Source organism: Pagrus pagrus (assembly GCF_965226575.1).
Source record: "Pagrus pagrus genome assembly, chromosome: 16".
NCBI lineage: Eukaryota > Metazoa > Chordata > Actinopteri > Spariformes > Sparidae > Pagrus > Pagrus pagrus.
In genome coordinates, this window is record NC_140200.1 from 15032410 (window position 1) to 15058833 (window position 26424).

General features: G+C 43.9%; 1 protein-coding gene across 8 annotated transcripts in view; it reads right to left on the bottom strand.

The window, feature by feature from the left end:
* Positions 1–26424, bottom strand: part of gphnb (gephyrin b) — a 104357-nt gene that overhangs the window by 60498 nt on the left and 17435 nt on the right. For all 8 annotated transcript variants that reach the window (XM_084378058.1, XM_084378057.1, XM_084378055.1 and 5 more), the window contains exons 2-4: positions 12319–12397; positions 1752–1809; positions 1545–1637 (exon numbers count right to left, since the gene is read on the bottom strand). In XM_084378058.1, the coding sequence (XP_084234184.1) occupies positions 1545–1637; positions 1752–1809; positions 12319–12397 (230 nt within the window). The remainder of the gene's footprint in view (positions 1–1544; positions 1638–1751; positions 1810–12318; positions 12398–26424) is intronic.

The window sequence follows — 26424 nt, forward strand, 5'->3', positions numbered from 1 at the left end:
GTTTTGCATTAGGATCTTTCTTTCTTTGTGCCAAAAACATTGGATATATAATGTCTCTCTCTGGTATGTTTTCTGAAATGAAACTGACGTGTAACCAGCAATATCGTGTGCGACCGCAGCCACATGAACCACGTTGTGAACCCTTCAATGACAATTAGTTTCATGTAACTGTGAAAAAAAAATTGAAAATATAATGTAATTGAGTACATTTACTCAAGCACTGTACTTAAGTACAATTTTGAGGTGCTTAACTTGAGTATTTCCACTTTCTGCTACTTTACTTCCACTCCGCTACATTTTGGAGGTAAAGATATTGATCTTTTTACTCCACTTCATTTATTTGATAACTTGAGTTAAGAGTTACTCTGCAGACTGAATGCTTTAAGACCTTTAAGTCAAGTACTATTCACATGGGTGACGTTCACTTTTATCCAAGTACTATTTTAACATTATATCTTTACTTTTACTGAATTCTTTATTACAACTACACCCAATAGTTTCCCCTCTTACTGAAAATGGCATGTTGATGGTATGTGAAGTCTCAAACTTAAAGATTTTGATTAAAATATAGTACAAAAACAAAGGATTTATTACAGCTTTACTGCTGAAAAATTCCCACAATCCTATTGGTAAAGGTAGTGCAGTGTTCCCTCATAATCTGTGATTGCAATCTGAAATATTTTGTTAATCTGATTTTAAGCATAAACAGCTAATTTATGAAAAGTTAAGAAACAGGAAATCAGACACCACGTGCACACCTTTGGCCAATATGGCTGCCCCTCCTGTAGTTTTGTAGTTTTTCTCTGACTCATTACCTCTGTCTTATCTCCTGGTTTCAATACAATCCTGTATTTGTTTTTCAAAATACGTTTCAATAACAATCTTTATTTCCCATGTGACCGTGGTGCTGATTACACCGTGTGTTAATCAGTGGAGCAACACACACGTGTAATCAGCAGAACCAGGAACAGGAGAGATCCACCTTAACAGCCTTTTGCTTGAAGGAACCAAAATGTCCGTTACATGTGAGCTATAATCAGACATATTTAGCCCCATGCTGTCCTTGCTGATTCTATGTAACATGTTTCAGGCTTTACTCTCAAGTGTCACTATACAGTTTGCATAATGATGAAATACAAAAAATAAAACGTGACTTAGCATGTTGTTCGCTGTCACTCTTTTGAGCCAGTTAAGCCGACACAATGTACTTCTATGTCGTGATGCCGGTCAGATCGTTTAACTCAGCAAACAAAAAATTGATTATGGAGAGAGATAATCGACACTAGAGTTGCAACAACTGATCGATTAGTTGTTTAAATTATGACTGATTTTGGTAATCTTAGCTCCTTAAATGTGAATACTTTCCGGTTTCTTTACTCCTCCATGACAGGAAACTGATCGTCTTTGGGATGTGGACAAACAAGGACATTTTGTGAGGCCATCTTGGGCTTTTGGAAACACAGATCAACATTTTTCACAATTTTCTGACACTGTCTGACGCATTTACAACAATCAAGAAAAATAATCAGTCAATGTAAACCTACCTCTGGTGTGACGTCTCTCGGGGCGAAACCAGTGCCTCCGGTGGTTAAGATGAGGTTAAGTTCCTTCTCATCGCACCAGTCCACCAGAGTCTCCTGTTCATTGACACACACACACACACACACACACACACAAACACAATTAGATACACTCATCACTGCAGATACTGTATATTGATAGACAAACAGACAGATTGATAGATAACATACCTTGATTTCGTCTATCTCATCTGGCACTATCTTGTAGGCCGAGATCATACCCCCCAACCTGAGAAAGGAGGATAGTTATCAGATTACAAATACATACAGTAATTATTACATTCAAGACAAGATACTTTATCGATCCCTGCATGAAAATCCTCTTTTTTTTCTTTCTACACTTCTGCAGGGAGGTCAGAAAGGTCAGCTGAGGAACTGTGGGCCTTGTCAGAAGTCTGTGTTTTCGACACAAAACGTTACACCCTTTTTAAACCAAAATCTTCACTGTAGCTGCTAAGCTAACATCACCCTGTCTGAAGTAGGTGCACAAGCTTGACCGTGTGTCAAGGGTGTAAATTGTGTAAACTGTTCTCAAATCTATTTAGGATCTTGGAGCTTTCAGAGACTTGAATTAACCCAGATGAGCTGTATGAAGGCATTATTTTTCTTTTTTACTGTTGTTTTTTGACGTTTAAGTCCCCATCTTCTTCAGCTGTTACAAAACTTCTCCTGACTTTCCATCGGCATGAGGGTGAACAGATAACGACTGAATTTCTCAGAGTAATAAAGCAGAAAATATTTGAGAAAATACTGTATAAAAAACCCCCCAAACATGCACCCAGAAGCTTGTAAATGTTTGTTTGTGTGATTGTGGTCTGACACAAAACAAGACTTTAAGCCCTACGTCTGTCATTTGAAAAACGCTGATGAAGAGAAAAGAGAGCAGATGATGAGAGGACGTAGAATATGTGTGAGAGGTAGGAGAGAAATAGATAAAAATACAGACAGGAAAGAGAGAGTGAGAGATGTAGAAATTTAACAGAGTAAGGAGGAGAGAGAGAACGCCCTTGAACATTCCCTCCTGTAAGGATTTTCCACAGGACGGCCCACTGAAGAGGGAGCTCTGACAAGGACAGAGCTGCTGCTGCTGCTGCTGCTGCTGAACAGCGATCCACGGCGACCTCCTGTGGTCACACCGGGTATGACACCCCAAAAAGAACAACCCCAGGCTCAAGGTGAAGGCTCTGCACAGACACCCCTTATGTAACCCTTTTCTTTTTTCAAGAAGCGCTATTTTTGGGAGACTACTGCATCATGTTTCCCCTCCGCGTCAGCCACTTAAACGCCATGATACCCTCCCTCAGACAAATACCCGTGAACATTAAAGCACCCGCTAATTTTTTTTCACTCTCACTCCTCACACACACACACACACACACACACACACACACACGAGTCACAAAGACTATATTTTTGCACCCTGGAAATGCCGTTCACCAAATCCATCGGCTCTGCTCAGTTTTCAAACTGTGCAGCGGAGCAGCTGAGAGACACGCCGAGCTAGACAACGGCGAAATACCGCAGCAAGTGTGCACGGAGACGAGGCATGAAACTCAGAGGGAAGCTGTCTGCTTCTGACAAAAGAGGCAGAGGAGTCAGGAAGAATCATTTAGGAAGTACTTTTTCATGAAACGCTGCACATGCAGGGCCACTCCGAGCATCCTCTAACTTGTGCACCCACACACACACACACACGCACACACACACTCACACTCACTCCCCTGCTGACATTCCTGTGATGGCACGAGTGATTTACTTCTCCTGATGTGTTTAGGAGGGAGGGGGTTGTTTTTGGCATCTCTGCATGTGTGTGTGTGTGATTGTGTTCATGCTTGTGCATTCGTCCGTTTATGTGTCTGTGTGTGTGTGTGTGTGTCTGTGTTACACCTCGGGAGAGTAAAGGAGCTGTCAGGACAAATCACCTCTCTGCCTCTCCTGGGGTTTTTATGCCTCTCTGTTTCAGCCCAAATGAAAATATGCTCAACACAAATAACTAGGGTTCCTTCCCACCGTTTCCTAGGCAACCCCTCCTGCCTGAAGCCTCTAGTTGCTGTGTTGTTCGTCGTGAGAGAGTTCGTGTGTGCCGGTGAATGTTTGTGTTTAACTATCGGGGATGCCATTTCTGTGCGAAGGCAGCAGTATGTTGATGACTGGACATTTTTGGAGCGTGTGTGCGCTGCATGAAATGTCTTTACGGCACGATGTGACGTGCGCGCCCACGCTCATACATGACAACATCTGCAGTGCTTGTATATGTGAACGTGTGCTTTCATGTAGCTCATGGATGTACAAATTAACATACTCATCTTTATGTGATTTTGTGTAATTGTGTAGTGCAAAACACAACACATGTACACACACTGACACACAGTCCATATCTAGTGTGTATCACTGCACATGTTACACAGGTGGCTCCACTAAGTAACGAATGTGTTTGCGGTTTCGCAGTACACACCCGATGTGCATATATGTTAAAATATGGATGTATCTTTATGGGTCTGAGTGTGTGTATATACAATATTTACATACCAGATAGGTATACTGTATGTGTGTGTTGTGCACGCATGTGTGTTTTCTTGTGTAAGTGTCAGCAAACGCTCACTTATGTTAATTTGGGTGGACAAAATAATAGAAGCACCTGCCAGTAACTCGATTCAGCAGCACCACAAACTGCAGCCTTTAAAATGACCACACAGTTGAGTCAACACCTCTCCAGAGGTGGAACTGTTGGTTTAGACTGGTGACAGATATGTAAATATGGTGTAAATATTTGCATGTACTGTTTGTGTGTGTGTCTGTGTATATATGCATGTATGCATTGCACACACATATGCATATACTAATGTGAATATACTGTATAAACATGTATACTGTACTATCGTGGTACCAGACCTCTGACAGCCCAGTCACCAGGATTAGATGTTGGTAGTTTCTGCAAATCACTGATACGTCTATGTTTGTACGTGTCGTCAGTTACGTACCATAATGACATTTCTACAAAACGTTTCATTTCACATTTACATTGCGTGTTTATAACCGGACTGTCATACTGGGAGGTGGAGGGGCAATGATGGATTTAAGACTGTGTTTCAACATTTGTAAGCGTGACACCACTGGTGGTGACCTCGGGACAGTTTCCAGCCATGTTTGTGGCTACCAGAGCAAGGTATTTAAGCCAAAACACGATCTTTTCCTAACCCTAACCAAGTGGTTTTGTTGCCTTAACCTAATCAAGCCACAAGCACAGTGTTGTCACAACAACATCAAATTGAAAATTGAACCTAAAGACACCTAAAATTAAAACATAAACAAATGTAAAGTTCAAACATATCTGTAGTTTGCATTTTTTCTGGCAGCTGGGATGCGTGATCATCCTCAACATCTCACTTTGCTCAGCGGCTCGGGTGTTGTGATCGTTGACGACAAATATGTTGTTTGAGAAACAATTAACCAATCAGAGCTTTGTAGGCTACATCCCAAGTGTAAGACAAGCACTTGTGTTGCATGTCATGTACACCACCATAAAAAAAAAAGACAGTGGGGCAGATTTCTTGGATCAGTGTAAAAAAAAAAAAGCTGCTGCAGGTCGGTTGCTGACTAAAAATGACGTCACCGGGCCGGACAAGTGATTCAGTGTCGATTGGCTGGGCCAAAACCTAAGAAAGTAACCCCACCTCCCAAACAGATTAACATGAACACTGACTTGTAAATGTAAATTCGGTATACGTGTATGAACAGACATATACGTACATATAAGCATGCTTGCAGTATCTGTATTACTCTGCATATACCATACAATGTATGTGTACATACACACATGTAAATATGCATACATATGTGTGTCTATCTACAATACGAGTATGTGCTTGAATGTGCGTTTCAGCATGACTGGTTTCTCTGCAGATAGAGTGCCTGGCTGTATTTTTGGGAGGGTGTGCTCTGAATTGAGGGAAGCCTATTAGAGGGGAGAGGGCCTGCAACATTTTAATCTCTAACACCCATCTATGTCTCTTTCTACTGCAAGGGGTTACGACATATAAAGCTCTTCTTCAAACTGCGGGCCGGAGGAAGTCAGCCTGGAATAAAGGCTTTTTCGCTCGAGGTGTGGACAAATCCTGATGCGGGCGGAGGAAGAAATGGAAGAGGGGGGGGGAAAAGAGAAGAGCGGGGGCCGGGCGGAGGGAGACGGAGGGGTGTGAGCGGTGAGGATGGAGGGAGGGGGGCATGGCAGTAGTTTTTTGGCCTGAAAGCCTGGACGCGTCGGCCAAATCTTTCTATGAATAAAAGACGAGCACAGAGAGGAGGATAAAGAGAGAAAGGCGGGATGAGAGAGAGAGAGAGGCAGAGAGTGAAAAGAGCGAGAAAAGGGAGGGATAGACTGTCAGGGGCACACTTAACAAGAGAGAGAAAAAGCATGTGTGTGTATGTGAGCCAGCTGCAAATCTCGGTGGTTGTGGGACACTTCCAAGATAAGACCCATCTGCCAGGGTGATTTCATTAATAATACAAGCTCTTTGTACAGGGCACTCAATCTCACTCTCTCTTCCTTTCTTTTTTCTCTTGCTTTCTTGCACACACACTCCATCCAGGGAGGAGAAGAGAGCCTTGGCCATCTCCACACTCCCAGTAGTAGCATGGAGCCGTGCCCATTACAGCTGAGTTGTTGCTTCGTCCATATGTGGGAAGGCTCTCAAGGGGTCACCTCTCAACGTGTTCGCTGATAGAGGGAAGGATGGAGGGATGGATGGAGGAGGAGGAGGAGGAGTGGAAGAGCCCACCTCTTCAAACCCCTGCCGTGATGAGAGCTCTGAGTGCTCAGCGAGGGGTTCCACTCTCATGATTCCACTCACAGCCACTAAACAACACGCACAACGACGCCCAAGAAACACACACACACACACACACACACACACACACACACACACACACACCATAAAATATTCTGCAGACCACTCCACCCCACAAGCGTTCTATTTATTTACAGAATAAATGTCATCCTGGTTCAGATCTGCCATCGCTGACAGTCCCCTCTCCCATTTCATTTTCTTTTTCTAAGCCATCCCGGCTCCACCACACATCAAACACGCTTCATATACTCAAACAACGAAGTTAACATCTACGGCAGAACAAGCACCGCTCACGTGTGTGTTTCAATTGCTCGCAATGTAACTAGTATGTGCCAACTTTGTGTGTCCGCTGTTTGGTGCTGTTTTTTTTCTTTTCTTTTCCTGTGAAAACAACACTAATGAGAGCGATGGGAGCGAACCAAAACAGTAGATTTGGGAGCCTGTAAAACCAAAACAATGAGCTGAAAGACACCAAAATGCGCCGTAAAGCTGAGCTGGAATTATCCATTGTTAGCATGAAAATAGAGATTACAGCAGCTTTAACAACGTAATTGTAATCACTTACTGATGTGCATTTGCAAAGAAAAAAATAATTTGCCAAGAACAGTGAATTGAAGACTTGTGATTACGCGTACATTTTCTTTCTAGTTCTATTACATGAGTTCAAAGCAAAGGGTCGTATCAATTGAGTACGATTTAAGGTTTTCTATCATGTTGATGTGCATGAATTAAATAACTAGAAGTGTGATTTTTTTTTTACCGAAGACGGAATTACCACTTTGAAATAAACTTGAATAATAAAGACTTGAAAAACGCATCACGTTTACGTAGAAGTTCCCCTTAACTTTATATGTAATAATTGAACAGACACAGTTAAGAGTCGCATTAATTGAATCTAATCAGACAAAGTTATTTAATTTAATAACACCGACTGAAAAACTTTGCACTAAATGTGACACTTCACACTGAACTTAAGTAATAAAATGAGATGGTAAATTTACATGTAATTAAAATATTTAAAGTCACTGTTATAGACGAATGTATTGAGTGCGGACGATGTTATCGCTTAACTTGGCATTAAACATCGCACGAACATTTACATAAGTCGATCCAAGTCAAAATGTGAGATAGCTGTTATGATGCAGCACTACAGGTTTGTGTTTGTGTGGTGTCCTTGTCCCCTGACTGTCTCCTGACTGTGAAATTGGGCCGACTGTCACCCATCTGATTGACTTCTGGCTATTCTTAGCCATGACAATTTGTAAAATTGACAAAGGTTGTTACAACACAAGTCGCTGGAGGGCAGGGACGCAGAGTTGGCTCAACAGCCCGGGGAGGGAGGGAGGCTAGCGTAAACATAAACACCCACAGACACGCAATATATGAATCTAAACAGAAGTACTCCATCACACTGGAAAGGTATAGATGCATGCAAAATACTAAAACACACACACACACACACACACACATACACGTAAGGACACCCAGGTGTACACACACATCCACCCCTGCCTGCCTCATCTGTGTGTCCTTGAGTCTGGGTATCATTTGTTTGACCCCCCTCTGCTACTTTTTCTCTTTTTTTGCCACATATCATTTTTCTCTCCGCCTGACACACCTCTGGATGCTCCTGAATGCCAGACTGGGCAGACTGATTGATTGCATGTGCCAATGTGTGTGTGTGTGTGTGTTTGTGATTATAGTTTATGTTATGTGTCCTGCTGTGGCCCCACACTCCCTTCCTCTCTCCCCTCCCCGGCTCTCTCTCTCTCTCTCTTTCTGTCTCTGTCTATGTGTCTCTGTCACAGCAGCGGTGGCACATTGAGGGCACAGCGTTCCGGCTGGTCAACCTGATGGAGCCGCTGACTCGTGGTGTGGCGTGGATTAACATGGCATGGAAGATCTCGGGCCAGAGGAGGTCAGCCGGAGCCCGTTCACATCGACTACCGTCAGCGCAACACAGCGGAGAAGACAGGGACGCTGCCTGTCTGAGCGTCCAATTTACATGTTTAACAGCACCCTGTTTAATCCAAGATCAACCTTGTCAGTTAACTGGTACAAAACACCTTCAACCAACATGGCTTTTTAGTTGTTTCAGTGGACGACAGAACCTCCAACTCTGCACTCACACTGAGCGGTTCAGCCAATAGAGTCGACCTAGCCAACAAGCAACTTTAACAAACTTGCCAACCTTTTATCAGCTGACAACATGATGGGATTTTTATTCCATGAACAATTCCACAATTGATGATGAGTTGATTTTAGCATGGAAACATCCAAAACTATCACAGTGGCGACATTAAAGTGGAATCTGAAGCCCTTTCGGTGCCATGAGTGCAGACATGGCCTTGACTTGTATCCAAATATTTGGTCATATACTGTAAATCCTTTTAAATGTTTTGTGTCAACCCATGAATCCAAACAAATGTGAAGATCACGTCAGCAATGTATTGACATAAATACATCTAAGTGTTAAATGAGAGATAATATGAAGGTTATTGTTTTCAGAAACACCAAAAATGAAATTCCCCTTTCATTTCCACAAGCTTTTTAGTTGTATTCATGCTAACAAAGGCATCATTATTTTGCAAAAACACATTTGCTGCCAAAGAAGAAGCATACATGTACATATGTATATACTACTGAATTGAAACTACCAAACTACTAAAGGGAAGTTATGTTTGGATTATGTTTATTGGCATTTTTCCTATCTAGAAAATGTTACATTCTTGTACGTTAGGTGGTTGAGCTAGGTAGTAAGCGTAAGTACAGGACTTTCATACCACTGTGTTAAAGGTCGTTGGGGGATAATCCCGAGTTGAAAAATTAACAAAGGCAAAGTTCATACTGTCTCGTGTTTCAGATCAGAATGGACTTTTTCACTAACACGTCCAGTCGCCAGGATGAAACGATGGCAGTAAACGCTTCTGCAAACCACTAATACTTTCACATTTGTACATGTCATAGGCTTACATACAAATAATTTTAAAAAAAGCATGAAAAGCATATCATATCACACTCACATCACCAGTATAAGACTTGACTAACATATCAGGTAGTGGAGTTCAAGGTGAGAAAGCTGCCAAGCCAGTGACTGCAGCTGGAGACTGCGTTTCAACATTTGCAAGTGAGAAACTACTGGATATTTTAAAGGAGCCCTCAGGATAATTTCCAGTCGTGTTTGTGGCGACAGAAACAGAATATTTTGGATGAGACCTTCGATCATCTCCAGCCGTGTTTGTGCTGACCGAAGCAGGTATTTTATCCCAAAGCATGATCTTTTTCTAACCCAAGCCAGATTAGGTAGCATTATGCTTCTCTAACAATGAATGTAATGTTGCACATACTGCAAGTAGCATACTGTATACAGTATATACAGAGTACATGAGTACAGACAGTGTGTGTAAATAAAAGTGCCATAATTATGTTATTGACTAGCTTACAAACTTACTGAAAGTCAGTGCTGGTCTGTTTCGATGCTCAGGAGCAGATTTATTTTCTTATAAATGACGCTATTAAATGAAAACGAGAGTTTTTCTGTTTGGTTTCAACATTTAAACATTCAACCTTATAAGATATGTATTTTATTGAAACAATATTCAGATTTGATTTTTAGGTTGTTGCAGAGTACTACACTGTAGCAACAGGACGGTCATGCACTCTCCACAGTCAGTCAAGCAATCAAATAAAATCAGCTTAGTTGATTCATGTTGCTCAGAGTTAAAACAAAGGCAATTAAAGCACATTTGCTCAACAAAGAAACTGAGTGAGACCCACAACTCTGCCAGTCAGTAGCTAAAACAACTCCACATTTTCTCTAGTTTGCACACTGTACAAATAAGCACACAATGGATCCCTGATCACTCTGTGGCGCTCTGTCTAGCGTGACGCACTTGACATGGCACAAGCCTCCTCGCTCTCCCTCTCTGTGTCACACAGACGTGACACATACATTACACATCGGGCCTCAAAATAAACATACCGTAAAGGACATGAGACGCGCGGACCTGTCCAGGCTCCCACAGAGGCGGGGGGACTGGTGACACTTCAGTGGTATTGACTGGTGTGATATTGTGACGGAGCGGCAGGATAGCTCCGGCAAATCAATGTCTGTGTGGAGAATGACTGCAATGTCTAGAGAAGCGTGTCTGAGGCTACATGTTGGGGTCACATATCGTAATGTTTCACTCACGGGCTGAGGAGGCATCGAAAGGCATGCAGCGCGTGACGAGACAAAGGACTGCTATTGATCACTGACATCAAATGCAACATAAAAAATAACATCTTTTTCATGCTGTGGACTGCAATCGTTGAAATATTTAGTACGCATTGTATTGCCAAAAGTATATGGACACAGGTTTTTTGTACCTCTGGAGCTGGTTTGGCGAGGCCCCTCAGTTCCACCTGATGCTCCGAGATAATATGAATTACATTTTTTAGTATGGAGTGCTTCCAACTTTGTGGCAACTGCTCAGGGAAGAGCCTTTTCCCACATAGCACAATAGGTCTGGCTCAGTGAAGGCCTGCGCAGCGCACTAACACTCGACCAAAATGCAGCAAGAAATTATGTCCAGATCTGGTCTGCCTATGACACAGGCCTGAGATCTGGGCCAGAACAGGGCCAAAAACTACCCACAAAACTTGGATGGAGGACGGGTCTCGGCCCAGAATAGATCCCATTAATTTGTGGTGAGAATCCAGAATTAACATTTTTGTTAATTTCTCAGTACATACATCAGGCGTATTTAGGTGGCTGGTATCTATGAGTGAGTACAAAAGTGGACTGTTGGGCTTTGGCGGAGGTACAGTATGTGTTCTTCTGTGTGCTATTCTAGTTTAATTTTGTATTAGCAGGCTTTTACAAAAAATGTCAGACTGATGGCTCTTCTATGCATAAAAGCTACATCAGCTTGGTTAAAAAAAACCCAGATGTGGGTAGTTTGTAGGCGGGTCAAAAATACGTTTAAATACATATTCTGTGAGATTACACATTATGACCGAGTGTAAGTGAGAACAATTTTCCTATGTGGGTTCCTTTCCTGTTCTAACATGACAATTCTCCTGTGCACAATGCAGAAGGTGGTCTTCCCAGTTTGATGTGGCAGAATCTGACTGGTCTCTGACCTCAACTGTATTGAATCCCACCCCCAGGTTGAACTACAACAGTGAGCCGAGCCTAATCGCCCGACATCAGAACCCAACTTAATGCCCATTCTTTAAGCATTAACCGTCTAGGAATCACATAAAGGTGTCCTGTAATGGCCATGTATAGTATCTTAATAACATGCGGATGCTTGCTTTTATTAGAAATCAAGTGGTTTATCTTGAGATTTTTGTTTTTATCTTGAAACATTCATAAATCTCAACTGGGATGGAAACGATTGTTTTCCAGTGTGCTTCTCACATTCCTTTGTACGGGAAACAACTGTTGATTTCACCTCCTTTGGCTTCTTTGAGCAAATAATGACTTCTTGCAGCTACAGAGCGCCATCCTTAAACAGAAGAGTGCTGCAGCTCTTTTGTTGTTGCCATGCATGCTGGGAATTTTTTCTCCATAGGGCGACACCGAGCCCCGACATGTTGTGTGGAAGAGATATTTTTAGTTTCTTAGTTACACTCTTGCGCAAAAAGAAGACAAGCACACACGCACGCACGCACGCACGCACGCACGCACGCACGCACGCACACACACACACACACACACACACACACACACACACACACACACACACAAGCAGAGAACCTGTGCATCGCTTTCAGTGACGTAGATTTAAGGTTAGTTCAAGGACTTAACTCTGGAATAAACGCTTGTGTGCAAGGAGGTGTTGCTTGATGTGTTTCTTTTTTCATTTCTGCAGGTTGGATGTGTGATAAAAAAGGCAAATACTCACAGGGAGGGATCATGGACGAGATCTTTGAGGTTGACGCCACTGCGGTCCTCTGCAAGGTTTCGAAAACAGCTGTCACTCACTGGATAGACAGAGACAGAAGAAAATTCAATTAGTAGGAAAAAATGATAACGAACGAAGGGCATTGTCCAAACAGTAAACAATTCTTTCTTAAACGCGAGTTGCTTTACTCTCACGTCAGCTCACTAACTCACTCTGCAAGAAGCAGGAATGACTATTTTCTAAACTGCGTCATGGGTGGCAACATGTGATTATTCAGGGTGGGAGACGGGAGTGAAAACCAGACGAAGAAAACGCCGAAATATACCAAAATGATCCCTCTTTGAGTCGATGATGAAAGAAGTTGAACAACATCCAAGACACTGCTTTCCAAGCACATCTCTGAAGACTTCTGCGCTGTTTTGGAAACATGTCTGTATTCATTTTTACATTCTGATCCACATTTCACACCTGTGCCCCGACGAGAAGAAAACAAAACCGGATCTTGGACTTAAAGGACTCTTCCGTTGCGTCTAAATTAGACAGAATGAGATGCTTTAATGTGTTGGAGCTCCGCTTGCTCCGCTGTGTGAACAAACGCTTACACCTTCACCGAGCACACTTTTTGAGCCCAAGTGAAGCCACACCTTCACCGTCTCCAACCTCTCCTTATGAAACCGTGGCGGCCCCTCGACTGCAGAGCAGGTGCGAGCCACATGAGTCATCACGGCGATCACAGACGGATAGAGTGACGGATGGAGCGAGACAGGGAGGGAGACGAAGACATGGGGAGAGGAGAATGGAAGAAGAATATATAACAAAGCGAGAGGAGACCGAAAGAGACAGACGGGGAAGGATGAGGAGAGGGACAAGGTGTTTCGTGATCTGACGGGGCCAAACGTGAAGGGACATGCTCGCGTCTTAAAATAGATGCAAACCGATGCACCGGAGGGAGGGAGGAGGGGGCTGTGATGGTGGTGGTGGTGGTGGTGGCGGCGGCGGCGACGGTGGTGCAGTGGATTTAATCCAAAAAACTTGATGCGCTAGTTGTAGACAAGACTGGAAATGTCATGATGTTACTCCAATAAAGTGCCATGATCCATGAACGAGGGGAGGGGCGGAGAGGATGGGGTGAGTGGATGGGTGAAGCAAGAATGGTGTAAAAAATGGAAGTGGGATGGCAAGGATGTGAAGGAAGGGGATGCAACAGAGCTGGAAAGGATGGAAAAGAGGGTGGGGGGGAGTGGAGTGGATGAAAAGGGTGTAGGGAAGAGGGAAAGAGTGGGGAAAAGCAGTGCCGATGGGGCAGCGCTGTGGAGGCAGAGGTAAACAGAGGGGTGCAGGACGCTGCTCTGGGCTCTGGCAAATAAATGGGAGAGTGCTGACATTTGCACACCGAGCCAGCTCAGAAAGAGAGAAAGAGAGGGAGAAACAAGAGAGACAGAGAAGACTGCGGGAGGGAGGATGGGGGAGGATGGGGAGGCGGGATGCAGCGAGAAAAAAGGGTTGAGGGAGGAGAGGAAAGGGGAGCAAGCACATGGAATACACACCACCCTGGCTTTAGAGGGGCACTGCTGCATAAGTGCATGTGTGCGTGTGTGTTTGTGTGTGAAGAGGGAACTTCCTTCAAGACTGCAGTATTCCTTACACACACACACACACGCGTGTGCACGCACACACACACAGCCCTCCTCAGTCTTTCTCTCCCAGCTACCCCTTGATCTAAAAATAGCCGTTCCACTCTCCTACAAGAGGCAGCAACCATTCTGAACCAATCAACATGCTCTGTCAAAGGCATCGGTACCCACCACCCCTCTGTGTGTGTGCGTGTGTGCACACGTGTGTGCATGTGTGCAACAAGGGGAACTCCTGACTGAAGGTAATAAAGCCGCCCCTCCCTGATGCACCGGTTAGTGAAATTGTCGGGAAAGCGATCCCTTCGATGAAACAATGGCACGGGAGAGAATCAGAGAAGCAAGAGGGCGGAAAGAGGGGAAACAAAAAAAAAAAGATGGAGCGAAGGAGTGAGGGTGGAGGGGAGGGAGAGGGAGATCTGGCTGCAGTTGAAACAGGCTTCAAAGGAATATTAATGTGATCCTGTGCAAGAGCTGAAGACAGGGGGAGAGAAGGGGGAAGAGGGAGGGAGGATGGGGGGGGAGGAGTGAGAGGGGAGGGGGAAAAGGTGCGCAAGAATTCATGACACCGCTTCCTCCCACTCCCGTGGCTCCGCCCATGCACCTTCCTCCAGGTAAATCTGCAGCTTTCACCGCCTGTCCCCCGACACATCTCCGTTCACTGCATCGTCGCGAGCGTCCATCCCAAAACCCGCAACGTATGAGAAGCCAGGGATTTAATCATCACAGGAGATGTCCGCTCAGCTTCGCCTCCTGATCCCTGAGCAGCCACTCTAGTCGCAGACGCAATGCAGTGACCCCGTCCCACCCCAGAGGGCGCTACTCCCTGTGGCACCTACAGTACACAGCGAGCTAAAGGTCAATGCTTCTACATGGCTGGAAAACCACGAGGAGACGGACGGCTAAGGCCAGACAGATGGAAGAGAAACTGGTTCAGACTCTACCAGTGTGTCATCCTGCTGCTCAGCGGTCAAACATTTAAAGACGAGGAGAAGCTCAGATCTTGTCGATGCAATTTTAATTTGTAGCTGACATTTGTGATATGAAGTGCAGCTACAGAGAGCACTCTGCACTGCACACTGCACTGTCAATATGCTGTATTTTGTTTCTGTTTGTTTCTAAATTTGCATTCCTCCATATGCTTATATTTGTGTGTGTGCTGTACAAACAGGACAAGAGTGGAACTTGAGTTAATTCCTTCTCTCTCAAACTTTCCAAGGTCATGAACACGATAGGAATGACTGATTTGTGCTAGTTTTTTGTGACCATTAAGCGGTGACAATGATAATCACAAATGAAAAACAGTAAGGCCACACAATTAGTCGAACTATCCAAACAGAAGACACGTTTGTTTGGTACAGACTCCAACAAATGTCACAAATTCACGATTTCCATAGTTTTTTCAGCGAAAATGAAAATTGTGACGCAAAAATTATCATGAATCGTACTCGTAACTGTAATATCTGTCAAAATAATTGCATATTGTGCATTCCTAAATAACAGTGAGCAAAACTAAAATGGCACTCAGTAGAGCGTATACCTCCGCCGAGGCCTGACAGTCCCCCTTTAATTCAATCAAGGCTAATCCAAAATCAAACAAAACATATTTAAATGTGCTAGATTTTGATTTTGATTTGGATCCACATCAAATTGTACTCACTCACAAATACTAGCCACCTAAATACGCCTGATTTTTTTTCATGCATTACTCCTGAGAAATAACAAGAATGCCCTTGCTCTTGCAATGTTTGATAAAGTGAAAGAAATGTCCTGGATCCCTCGCTCTGTCCAGATCCGAATGAAAAGTCAATGGGGTCTATTCTGGGCCGAGACCCATCCTCATTCCAAGTTACGTGGAAATCCGTTCAGTGGTTTTTGTGTTGTCCAGCTGACAAACCAACCAACAAAGAAAATGGGATTTTGCATCATGACCTGCAGCGTCTTTGAAGACACCTACCTACTCATACTGACGTCTTAAACAACACTACATTTATCTATATAGGCGTCTCCGTAATTATAATCATTTTTCAATATCTCCTGGTGCCTATGTCTCTATTGACTCCTATCATCTCACATTTGCCTCCACCTGTGTGTGTGTGTGTGTGTGTGTGAGTGCTGTTAGCCTGCATGGCCCCCGGGCTACAGCAGTAGGAGGAGAGCAGGAAGCCTGAGCTTCAGAAGCATTTTGCAGGGCAACAACACCACTCACACATGGGACCTAGACGTGCACACCCAAACACTCGCGCACACTCTTAAAGGGTTAATCACTAAGCCAAAGCAGAGCGGGAGAGATCAGGACACAGGGGACGACATCAAGAGACCAAAGAGAGGAGAACTGATCAGGGAGGAGAAAATGTCAATATGGAGCGAAAAATGAATGGAAAGAAAGAAAGAATTATTGCTTTTAAGGGGAAAAAAGAGGAAGCATGAGTGTTTCCAAGGTCTGTTTTCCTGGTGGTAATAAAGTGTACGACCAATGACCATGTCTGGACTATAAGTAGAGAAGGGCTTTACTGTTCTTTCTCAGAGATGAACGGATCAGACAAAACGAAAATACATGTGACATAACGTTGTGTCAAATGCCCTCAAACATAAGTTATATGAATAGGTGGGATTTTAGGCCTATAATTAATTAAAGTGCAGATTGCCTTTCATTGTGAATGTTGTGATGTATTTCCATGTGTCAGTTCTAGCCGACGCAACGTTTGCAGGCTAATTTAAATGATGATAAATACAATTATAAGAAATCGTGTATTGTTTCTACACATTTTAATCCTCAAAAAGGAGACAGCGCTGGCACAGTATTTCTTTGGAGTTACTTCAGTCGTTATAATCCCAGCATATAAAGAAACAAGACAAACAGGAAAAAGAATTGAGAGAAAAAGTGATAGCAACAGGTGGCGTGAGCATATCTGTAGTTAGCAAGCTAGCTAATTGTACAAAGATGGCAAAGACTGACTAACTGTGTAATTATGTGATGTTTTGTGACACAGATAGCTTTGTTGGCAAGCTTCGTGCTAGCCTAAAGGTAGCCAGGTTAGCTAGCAATGTTGTGTTTAACAGATAGCATCTTGTTCCTGCTGTATTTTAATCCTCAAAAACAAGACATTGCTGGCACAAAATTTCTTTTGAGTTTCTTCCGTTAGTATCATCATAACAAACGAAATAAACACCGACCAGACAACAAGCAGGCAAAAGAAATGAGAGTTAGTCAGCTAGCTAATCAAAGTAAACAAGTAAGACAACTTACTCATGCGATATTTTGGGATACAGATGGGCTAGCTTTGTTGGCAGGCTTCCTAGCCTAAACGTAGCCAGGTTAGCTAGCAGGCCTTTCATTCTGATCGCTGTGTTTAACAAATAGTGCTTTGTTCCTGCTATAGTTAACCCTCTTTATTTAGTGGGTTAGGGTTTAGAGTTTTAACACCTACTTTTCAAGAATCACTCAGGACCCGTTTCACCACTATTTTATTAAAAGCACACTCAGAAATCAAATCTTTTTTACGTGCATACTGACTTTTTGGAGTGTAATTAGTTTGGTGGTGCAGTTTGGTCTGTCTAACAGGTAGGATAGATGTTGCCAAGGTCAGCTAGTGGTCTACGTTTGGTCTAAAGGCAAAGTTAGCATGGCGGCTAGGCGCTGTCCATCTGTAATACAGTATCTTAGCAACCTGACAGGCTATGTGCTGTCAGTCTGTTAGCCACTAGTGGAGGGGATTCATAAACTGCTACTATGTTCCACTCAATCATTTCCAGGACATAAAGCAGTCAGCACTCATTATCTCCCTGGGATCCCACACTAATGGGGTTTTCCCTTATAGCAGGTCCTCTCTCTCTCACACACACACACACACACACACACTAACACACAGCTCACACGCACGGTGTCTGTGTATGCATTTACACACACAAACAAACATACGCACTTTTTCAGGTACATGAACACACCTTTACACACACACACACACACACGCGCGCACAGCCTTGGACACCTTGCCACGGATCAGCAGTTTTACACAACTTGCGCTACAAATCACAGCGCAAGACGGAGCTAGATGGAGATAGAGTTGCGTGTGCCAAAGTCTGCTTCCAGTCCAATTATGACAGTGCTTATCCATCATTATAGCACTACCCTGCTGCTCCTCAGATGGAAATACAGAAATCTGTCTTAGGTGTTTTGGATATTATGTTTTACTCAAGAAACGACAGAACATTTCAATCAAATTGCCAAGTTAAAATGTGGATCGTCCTTCCTGCGTTTAGTTTGTCTAAAAAATGAATCTATACATGTGCTGGAGCTACTGGAGGGACAGCAGAGCATCGCCTTCTTCGTCTGAGCAGCCCACTTGCCATCTCTATTGTTTCCTGTTCTTTATCCGCCAGCAGAAGTGCCAATGGCCCTCCAGCCCTGGAGAAGCTACTATGGAGGTCAAACACTGGATTGGGCTGACATCTGCTGGTGGGAGGGACAACACCTCTGCACACCAATAAGCCTCGACCGAAGTGATATCACTGCCTCCTGTCTCCTATTTTACTGGCTTGTTCTGTGTCAAATGGAAACACTGGGCCTCGGGCCCCGGATTAAATGGGTTTAATGATGAATAGAGGTATGGACCCGCCTCCAGATTGTAATGGGGTGGGGTAGACATCTGACTAGGGGGCTTTCAGTACCACAACCCCCTCCTAGCTAGAAGAGGAGAGGAGAGGAGCAGTGGTGCACGAATACCAGCATCTTCATTCCATGGCAGGGTAAATTTCCAAATTAATAAAGGCTTCACGGTGCTGGGTAAAATATAGTAACAGCAATAACAGCAGATAACCTAATCTAATATAAGCCCACTGTATCTTAGCAACCTTGTTAATTCTGAGAGGAGCAGTGGGGTAAGCAGCAGAAGCACAGCATCCATCATCAAAGACACACCCAGCAGCAACACACACACACACACACACACATTCACACACACCAATTACTCACAAACTCTCAAACCCACGACACCGCGCGCACGCACATGCTATCTCACCATTAACCGCTACCTCGATCACACTGTGATGCAGATGAATGCGTACACATGTGCAGGGCAACGCGCTCAGGCACATACACACACAGATCCTCAGGCTTACTGTAAGCAGCCGGGAGAATGGAGGGGGTGTGGAGCGGAACAATGGGATCCTAATCGTCGGGCTGCATTTCAAAGCCTCTCCCCTCTACAACACTGTTTCTAGATAAGATTTGAAAATGCTATTTATATCCGCGGGGAAAGGAGCCAACCAGCGGCTTGATTTTCATTTATTTGAAGTCAGATCTAAATTGGGGTAGAGTTACATAATGCAAGGAGTGCGACACTCCACCTGCTACTGCCGAGCCAGCCATTGAAGAACACTACGGAGGGAAACGGCCCAAAAAAGAAAAAAAAGAAAAAATGCACCGGGCCCACGCTAATACTGCAGCTAATAATTACTCTATCGGCTTAATAACCATCGCTTACTACACCAAAGGAGCCCGGCTCATCCGTGTGGGTACAGCAGTGGGCCGATCCGCATCTCAAATCCAAACCTACTCCAGCGTAGCCAGGCCAAAATCCTGCAACCACGCTGAGCCAAGGACAAAACAACACAGCACAACATGGCCCAGTCCCCCCCCACGCACCAGATGTGCAGAGAAAGCAAGACAGAGAGGGAGAGACAGCTCTGTTCTTCACAGCTGTGTCCCAGGCAGGCAGGGCCCATCCCTGGCCCCGGCTCCACCGACTCCCCCCCCCACCTCTCTCCCCGGAGAGGAGAGGCAGCTCCATCCCAGTCCGAGCAAAGCGCGAGGAGGAGAGGTGGTAGGATGGACGTGTGGAGTTGAGGGGAGGGCGAGCTGGAGCCTAACCCTGACAGGATTAAGAGAGCAATTCACACTGGATGAGCGGAGGGGGAACAGAGAGAAGCGGAGAGAGGGGAGCAGCGGTGGGAATACTCCGAAAGCAAAGAGGGAGGGCAGAGGGAGGGAGCGGGAGAACAAAGAGAGTAGTAAGGTGAAATGGGAAGATGGGGAAATGACTGGTGGGGGGGGAGGATATGAGAAGAGAGGTGCAGGGGAATGAATAAAACACATGCAAGGAGGGAAGCAACCATGCAGGACGGGAAGAGTTCAAGTGAGTGCTGCTGAGTCCCTCCATCTTCATCACCATACAGTCCACCATCCAGGCTCTGTGCGCTTCACGGAGCAGATACTGACTTTGGGCAAAAGTTGGAGGGGATTTCATATTTTTGAAAGTAAAGAGAGAGGAACTTTAATCATATCTGCACCTGAGCAATGAGATGGATCTGTTACGGATTACTGTATGTGTAAATACATGCTGACTGTTTTTTTTTCTATCTGTTTATTTTTCTTTTGTGAAGATAAAAGTGTTGACAAGCCTTTAATGCCCATTCTATTCTTAGTAACTATTTTATCTTTAGAATCTATTTAATTCTTCAGTAACTTTTTTATTCATTTTATTCTATTTTTACCTCCGACCCGGATGTTACATTTTCACCCATGTCTGTTGTTAGTTAGTTAGTTAGTTTGTTTGTTTGTTGGTTTGTTTGTCAGCAGGATTTCACAAAAACTGCTGAACAGATTTCCACAAAACTTAAGACGGAAGATGAGTCTCAGCCCAGAATAAACCCGGTTAACTTTTGGTGCGGATCCAGATGAATTGGACGGATCCAGGAAGTTTTTCTCACTTTCTTTAACATTGCATGAATTTTTCAGGGATTAACGCATGGATCTTGATGAAAAAAAAAGTCAAGTGTCTCTATCTGCGTGAGTGCAATTTCATGTGGACAAAGTGGACTGTTGGGCCTTGGCGGAGGTATGCGCTCTACCGAGTGTCATTCTAGTATTTTTACTACTTTTATCTATATTCTGCACATGTTGGGGAGATGCTTCACTGTTTTGTTGTTTTGCACAACAACAATAAAGACTTGAATCGGAAATCTTATGTGTCACAGATGGACACATTGATGTGAAGTTGGCACATTTGTCAATAAAAAGTAGGGATCGATTGATTATTAGATCACATATTCAGCATTTTCCTGATTGGGAGAATCAGTATTTGTTTTTGCCTGATTGTCGATAAAACTAATTAATTTTAAAATGTGTTACTTTGGCTCTGATGCAGCCGACTCTCTCTCTCTGTATAGTCACCACTCCATGGTCTCACTCATTACTTAATATATGCTAGTTTGCTTAATCTATAGTAATACATCATCGCAATTGTCCATACTAGCTGATTTATATTTTGCGTTAATGATCTGAAACAGCAAAATAACAGGTAACTAGAGTTGGTGAATAAATGTTCGTAAAAAGTACAATATTTGCCTCCAAAATGTAGTGGAGAGGAAGTACAAGGCAGCAGAAAATGGAAATAGATCATGAAATGCATATCACAAGCAAATAATCTTCATTGAACCTTAAAATGTTCAAAAAACTGATTATATTTACATACAAACACGACAATGCCGTCAGAGAAACTCAGCTCATGTCTGGTCTGTGTTGTCAGAATGGTTGGGAACTCTGTCCTAGATTACTAATAATCTGTATGAAAAGTGATATCAGTCACTCTTTAATAAATACGGCAGCCATTCTTCTGTATGGCCTCGACTTATTTTTCCATTTCTGAGGAGGAGGCTGTCTGTAGCTTGTTCCTTGGCTTCGCATAAAAAGGCCGAACCGGGGCGAGGATATGGTTTTGATGGTACAGTTGTGACATCACAAACTTACGGAAGTCCTGACAGCTCATACATCACAATGTGCTTGTGACTATGTGCTGAAATCATTAATCAATTAATCATTAAATCAATTGACCAAAAGATTCATTGACAATAATGTACATTGATTAATCGTTTGAGTCAATTAACAGGGAAAAAAAGCCAAAACATTCACCGGCCTGTGCTTCACTAGAGCAAGGATGACTTTTTCAGGACACATTCACACCATTCTGGTCTTTTGAGCACTGAGAAACACTTCTGAGCTGTCTGGGGTTAGTGGCCTTGTTCAAGGGCACTTCGGTGGGGGCAATTAGACCCCCACATTTTCAGATTTTCTCTGTTTTATATTATTGTGAATTGAATGTCTTTGGGTTTTGGGAGAAGAAAGCAATATAATATGTTATCTTGGACTCTAGAAACAATTTTTTTTGCCTTTTTATAGAACTGCAATTAATTGATTTATCAGAAAAATCGTTGTTGGATGAACTGATCATGAATTCAGCCGTTAACCGCAGTTCCACCTCTGCCCTAAGTCACAGAAAGAAGGAGAAAGCTTGTCCTGAGTGTTCACCCCAGCTCGTCCTGTCACTTTCCACTGGATTAAATAAAACATGAGGCTGAACCAACTCACTTAGTCAGCACCCAATAACACACACACACACACACACACAGCACCATCACAAAACACACCCACCCACAATCAACACAGCAATCACCATCATCAAAGCCGAAAATATTATCTTCACCTGATCCAAAAACCGTCCGCCGTCTGCCTTTTTGTGATCTAGCCCAGTCAGCCCACTCTCCGTCACTCACCGCACTCACCTGAACCTCTCTCATGCCATCCAACTATCAGTGAAAAGCCAGAGACTGCAGCACCCAACAGCCTGCAGCTCTCCACAAAGGCCTCTCGTATTGATGTTTTATTAACACGGCCATAAATATTGAAAAGACACTTACTAATGAAGCCACAGAGAAAAGTTCCAGAGACAATTTACAGCACCGGGGAACACAGGGACCTTGAATACGGCGCCCTACACCCCTCTTTCTACTTTCCTTCTCCTTCATCTCGTTTCCCACGCCATGACCGGAATACCCCTGCAGCATCGACATCGTCCCCCACCCCCACCCATGCACGGCATATCTCCCCCTCAAAAGTCCCCTCGCACTTCCTCCCCTTCTCTATTTTTCTCGTTCAGCGAAATCAATGGATTGGAGGGGCTTGACGATCCGCCACACCCCTTGCAAATATTAATCATAAATCACAGGCACTGAGTATAATGAGGCTTGTTTCTAATGACAACAGGCGTGATGAATGTGTCTGTAGCCCGGTGTGGCATTATCATATAGCCAAGCACGGGTGTGTGTGTGCATGTGTGTGTATGTAGTATGTGAAGGGTGGGCAGGTGTGTGTGTGTGTGTGTGTGTGTGTGTGTGTGTGGATGAGGTATCGCAGCTTTTTTCCCCACATGTAGCATGACATTTCGATGGCAGAGGGCCCACGGCAAGCCAGCTCTCCGTGGCATTTCCGACAGCTGTTTACACACACATACACACAAGCTAAATGTGTGTTTTCTGAACACGTGAGTGCACGCGTTGCATACGCGGCGCATGAGCCACAGCCATTCATCCGGCGCAGTTAACTATAAAAGCCATAGTAGGTGCCATTTCAAGTGTCTGTATCCATAGCGTTTGACTGATAGTCAACATTGTAGTTAAACAAGCACTCGGTGGTGAAACGCAGAAAAAGAAGTGTTTATAAGGGCAGCGCTGAGGTTGTGATGACGCTACAGTGACTTTCACTATGGCTGCCAACACTCTCCCTGTCCTGATTTCATAGTGATACAGTTTCTATGTGGGATGTGTGATGTGCTACCTGGCATCCCAACCCACCCGAACGACCTTGCCTTATGTGTGTCGCTCAAGCCCTTTTTTTTAAAGGGGCTCTATAAAACAATTTGTAGCAATTAACATGTATTAATCACCTTTTATTGGCTGTATGCGAGTGTGTGCTAATGTAATAATGCCTATACAAGCCTTTAGATGATTTGTTTATGGTTCCCACTGAGCAACGACACATCCAAAAGACGTCCATCTTTGCAGACGATGAAATAACCTCCAGTGGAGAGCCAGAATGAAAGTTGAGCAAAAGCTACAGGGAGTATTTGAACCCCTGGTCTCAACCTCAGTAGTCTGAATGAGGCATGTACTCTACCAGGTGAGCTATTTGCCAGCTTTATTACACGCCATGTTTTGCCTACTTGATCAAAGCTGGATGACCAACAGCCTCCCTGTAGCTTTTGTAGCATGGAGTAATAGTTGGCTGTCCTAAAAACTTACATTTTTAACCACAATTACTTTTTCTGAATGTCTCTTTCGGATTTTTTTTACTTTTTACTGTGAGATATGAATGTCAGGCCAGTTAAAAGTTGTTTTATTTTCACATCTTTGTAGTTATTTTATTAATCTGCAGTGTAAGGTTATAATGGTCCGGGGTGGCGTTGATGGTACTTCATTTGCCGATACGTCAGAAAATGTACCTCTTTTTCGCAGCCTCATGTTTGCAGGCATGCTATAGATAAACATGAGCCACATGGGGACATACTGAATAAACACAGGATGTACAGTAACTTGCAAAATGATGAGAGAATCGTTTCACACAAATTATAAAAAACACATTTCTCTGCTTACCGAGGTCTGAAGGTCTGAAGTGTGTATTTGCGATTTCTGCAATACAATCAGACTCAATGACATTTTGCTTGTGGTTTAAAAAAAAAAAATTAAAAATTAAAACTTCAACCACAATCTCTCCAAATCCCCAATCTGAATCCTTTCAAACAGATTTAGCTTTCAACATTTCGATTAAATGTATCTGACACACTGAAATGAACGGGTGTGACCTACTTTCTTTCACGCCTTACTTTTTCATGATATACCTGCTCCAAATAATGGCGATCCTAATGCACAACTGTCAAGTTGAGAAGCTAAAAAATTTATGTGATTTGCATGAAAGTTTAACTGAGAGCCTCTCCTGAATCTGACATGATGGGATCATTTCTTAAGAGAAGAGTCACCAATCAGTCGGCTGAAGTACGAAAACACACCTTCTACTGAGCGTGGAGCGGTACAAAAAAAACAGCCAGAAGTTTAATTTCAGTCATTTGGAAAATGTTGTTGATTAGCGGTCACAGTTATAATGTAACTACATCGGAATAGAATGAGAAGAGATAAGAGGTTCGATAAAGGATTTGTTAGTGTCGGATCTTATTGAATCTGGCTTTGTTAACCGGGAACCACGTGCTGAATGAAACCAACCGGGGCGAAGAAAAAGTGTCCCTGCGTGGAGGCAGAAATCTCAAAGACACACATCTCAATATCCGGGCAAACGAAACCAAAACTGTCTGCTTGGCCAGAATTTGTGCAATTTGTGTGAAGTGACCGCTTTTTCTTGACAGGTTTATCGAATTCTGCAGCTCAGTAAACAACATATGTAAAAGGTAACAAGGATTATATCATTACAGGCTGGCTGAGATACAAATAAATAAATGAATTCACACCTAACTGGCATTTTCTTCAGCTCCTTCTGTGTGTGTTATCTGTGGCTGCTCCATTAGTGAGCCAGGTACCATTCTCTTGTTAAGAGCCAAAATGAGCTCAAGAGCAGCTCTATTGATTTCAATAGAAATGTGCTTACATTGGCATCAATATAGCTGCACATTTCTGATACCTCCCGTTAGAAGCTTCCCTGCCTCTACATCCCTTCGTCCCTCCTCCTCCTTCCTCCTCCTCCTCCTCCTTCATCCTTACAAGCTGCTGATGCAGGGAAACCCAGGGCTGCACCAGTACAACCACGGCTTAGCTGCACATTCCAGTTGGACAAGCTGGTCGAATCTGCATGGAAAACCTCCCGGCTCATTCATTTCACTTTACTCAGTATGACTAAAGATAGATTGGCTGGGAAGTGGATGCTCTCTGAAATGGATAGCTATTGGCTAACATTAGCAATGGGGCTCTTTATCTGTTGGCTTTTAGGGTTTGGAGTGAAACATATGTGCTGAGGTCTAATCAGATCAGGTATTGATTGGTCTTCGCAGTGGAAGCTTAGCGTTTTCGCCGCTTCTCTGTGATCTCTCAGTCGAGGGAGGGGAAGCGAGGGAAGAACAGAGGCCGAGGGAGGGATAGAAAGGGGTCAAGGGTTATGGCGTGACTGCAGTCAGTCTTATGGGTCAAGGTTAGGCTGGCAGATGGCCATTCAGAATCGATGGCAGGTTTCTGATCAAAGTAGGGGTCACACTCATGCTGACCAGGATAATCGCTTGATGGGCAAGGCAAATGCACAGCCACAACCCCGACCCTGATCAGGACGAACACGTCTCAAGAGGTTCAGCTGTCAAGCCGATTTCTGGAGCAGGAGACACGGCCATATTGTAAGTGACACATTGTTCACTAAGTGGAAAGTTAATCTAAACTGCATCTCCACAGGGTTCCCATGTGGCAGCGATGGCAGCTTCATCATCGTCTGGTCCACCAGCTGCCCTCCTCATGACCAGCCCCAGCTCCCTGCCCACAAATCCCATTTCATGCCAGCCACGCTTCTGAAAAGGCAAGACAAAAGCCCGATCAGCACAGCTGCGGCTTTAGCATATTGTGCCGACAATCGTCGTGAAATCAGTGGAACAAAGCAAAGCGGAACTCGGCAGCACCCAAAACTAAGCAACGGCACACCAGGCAGCATTAA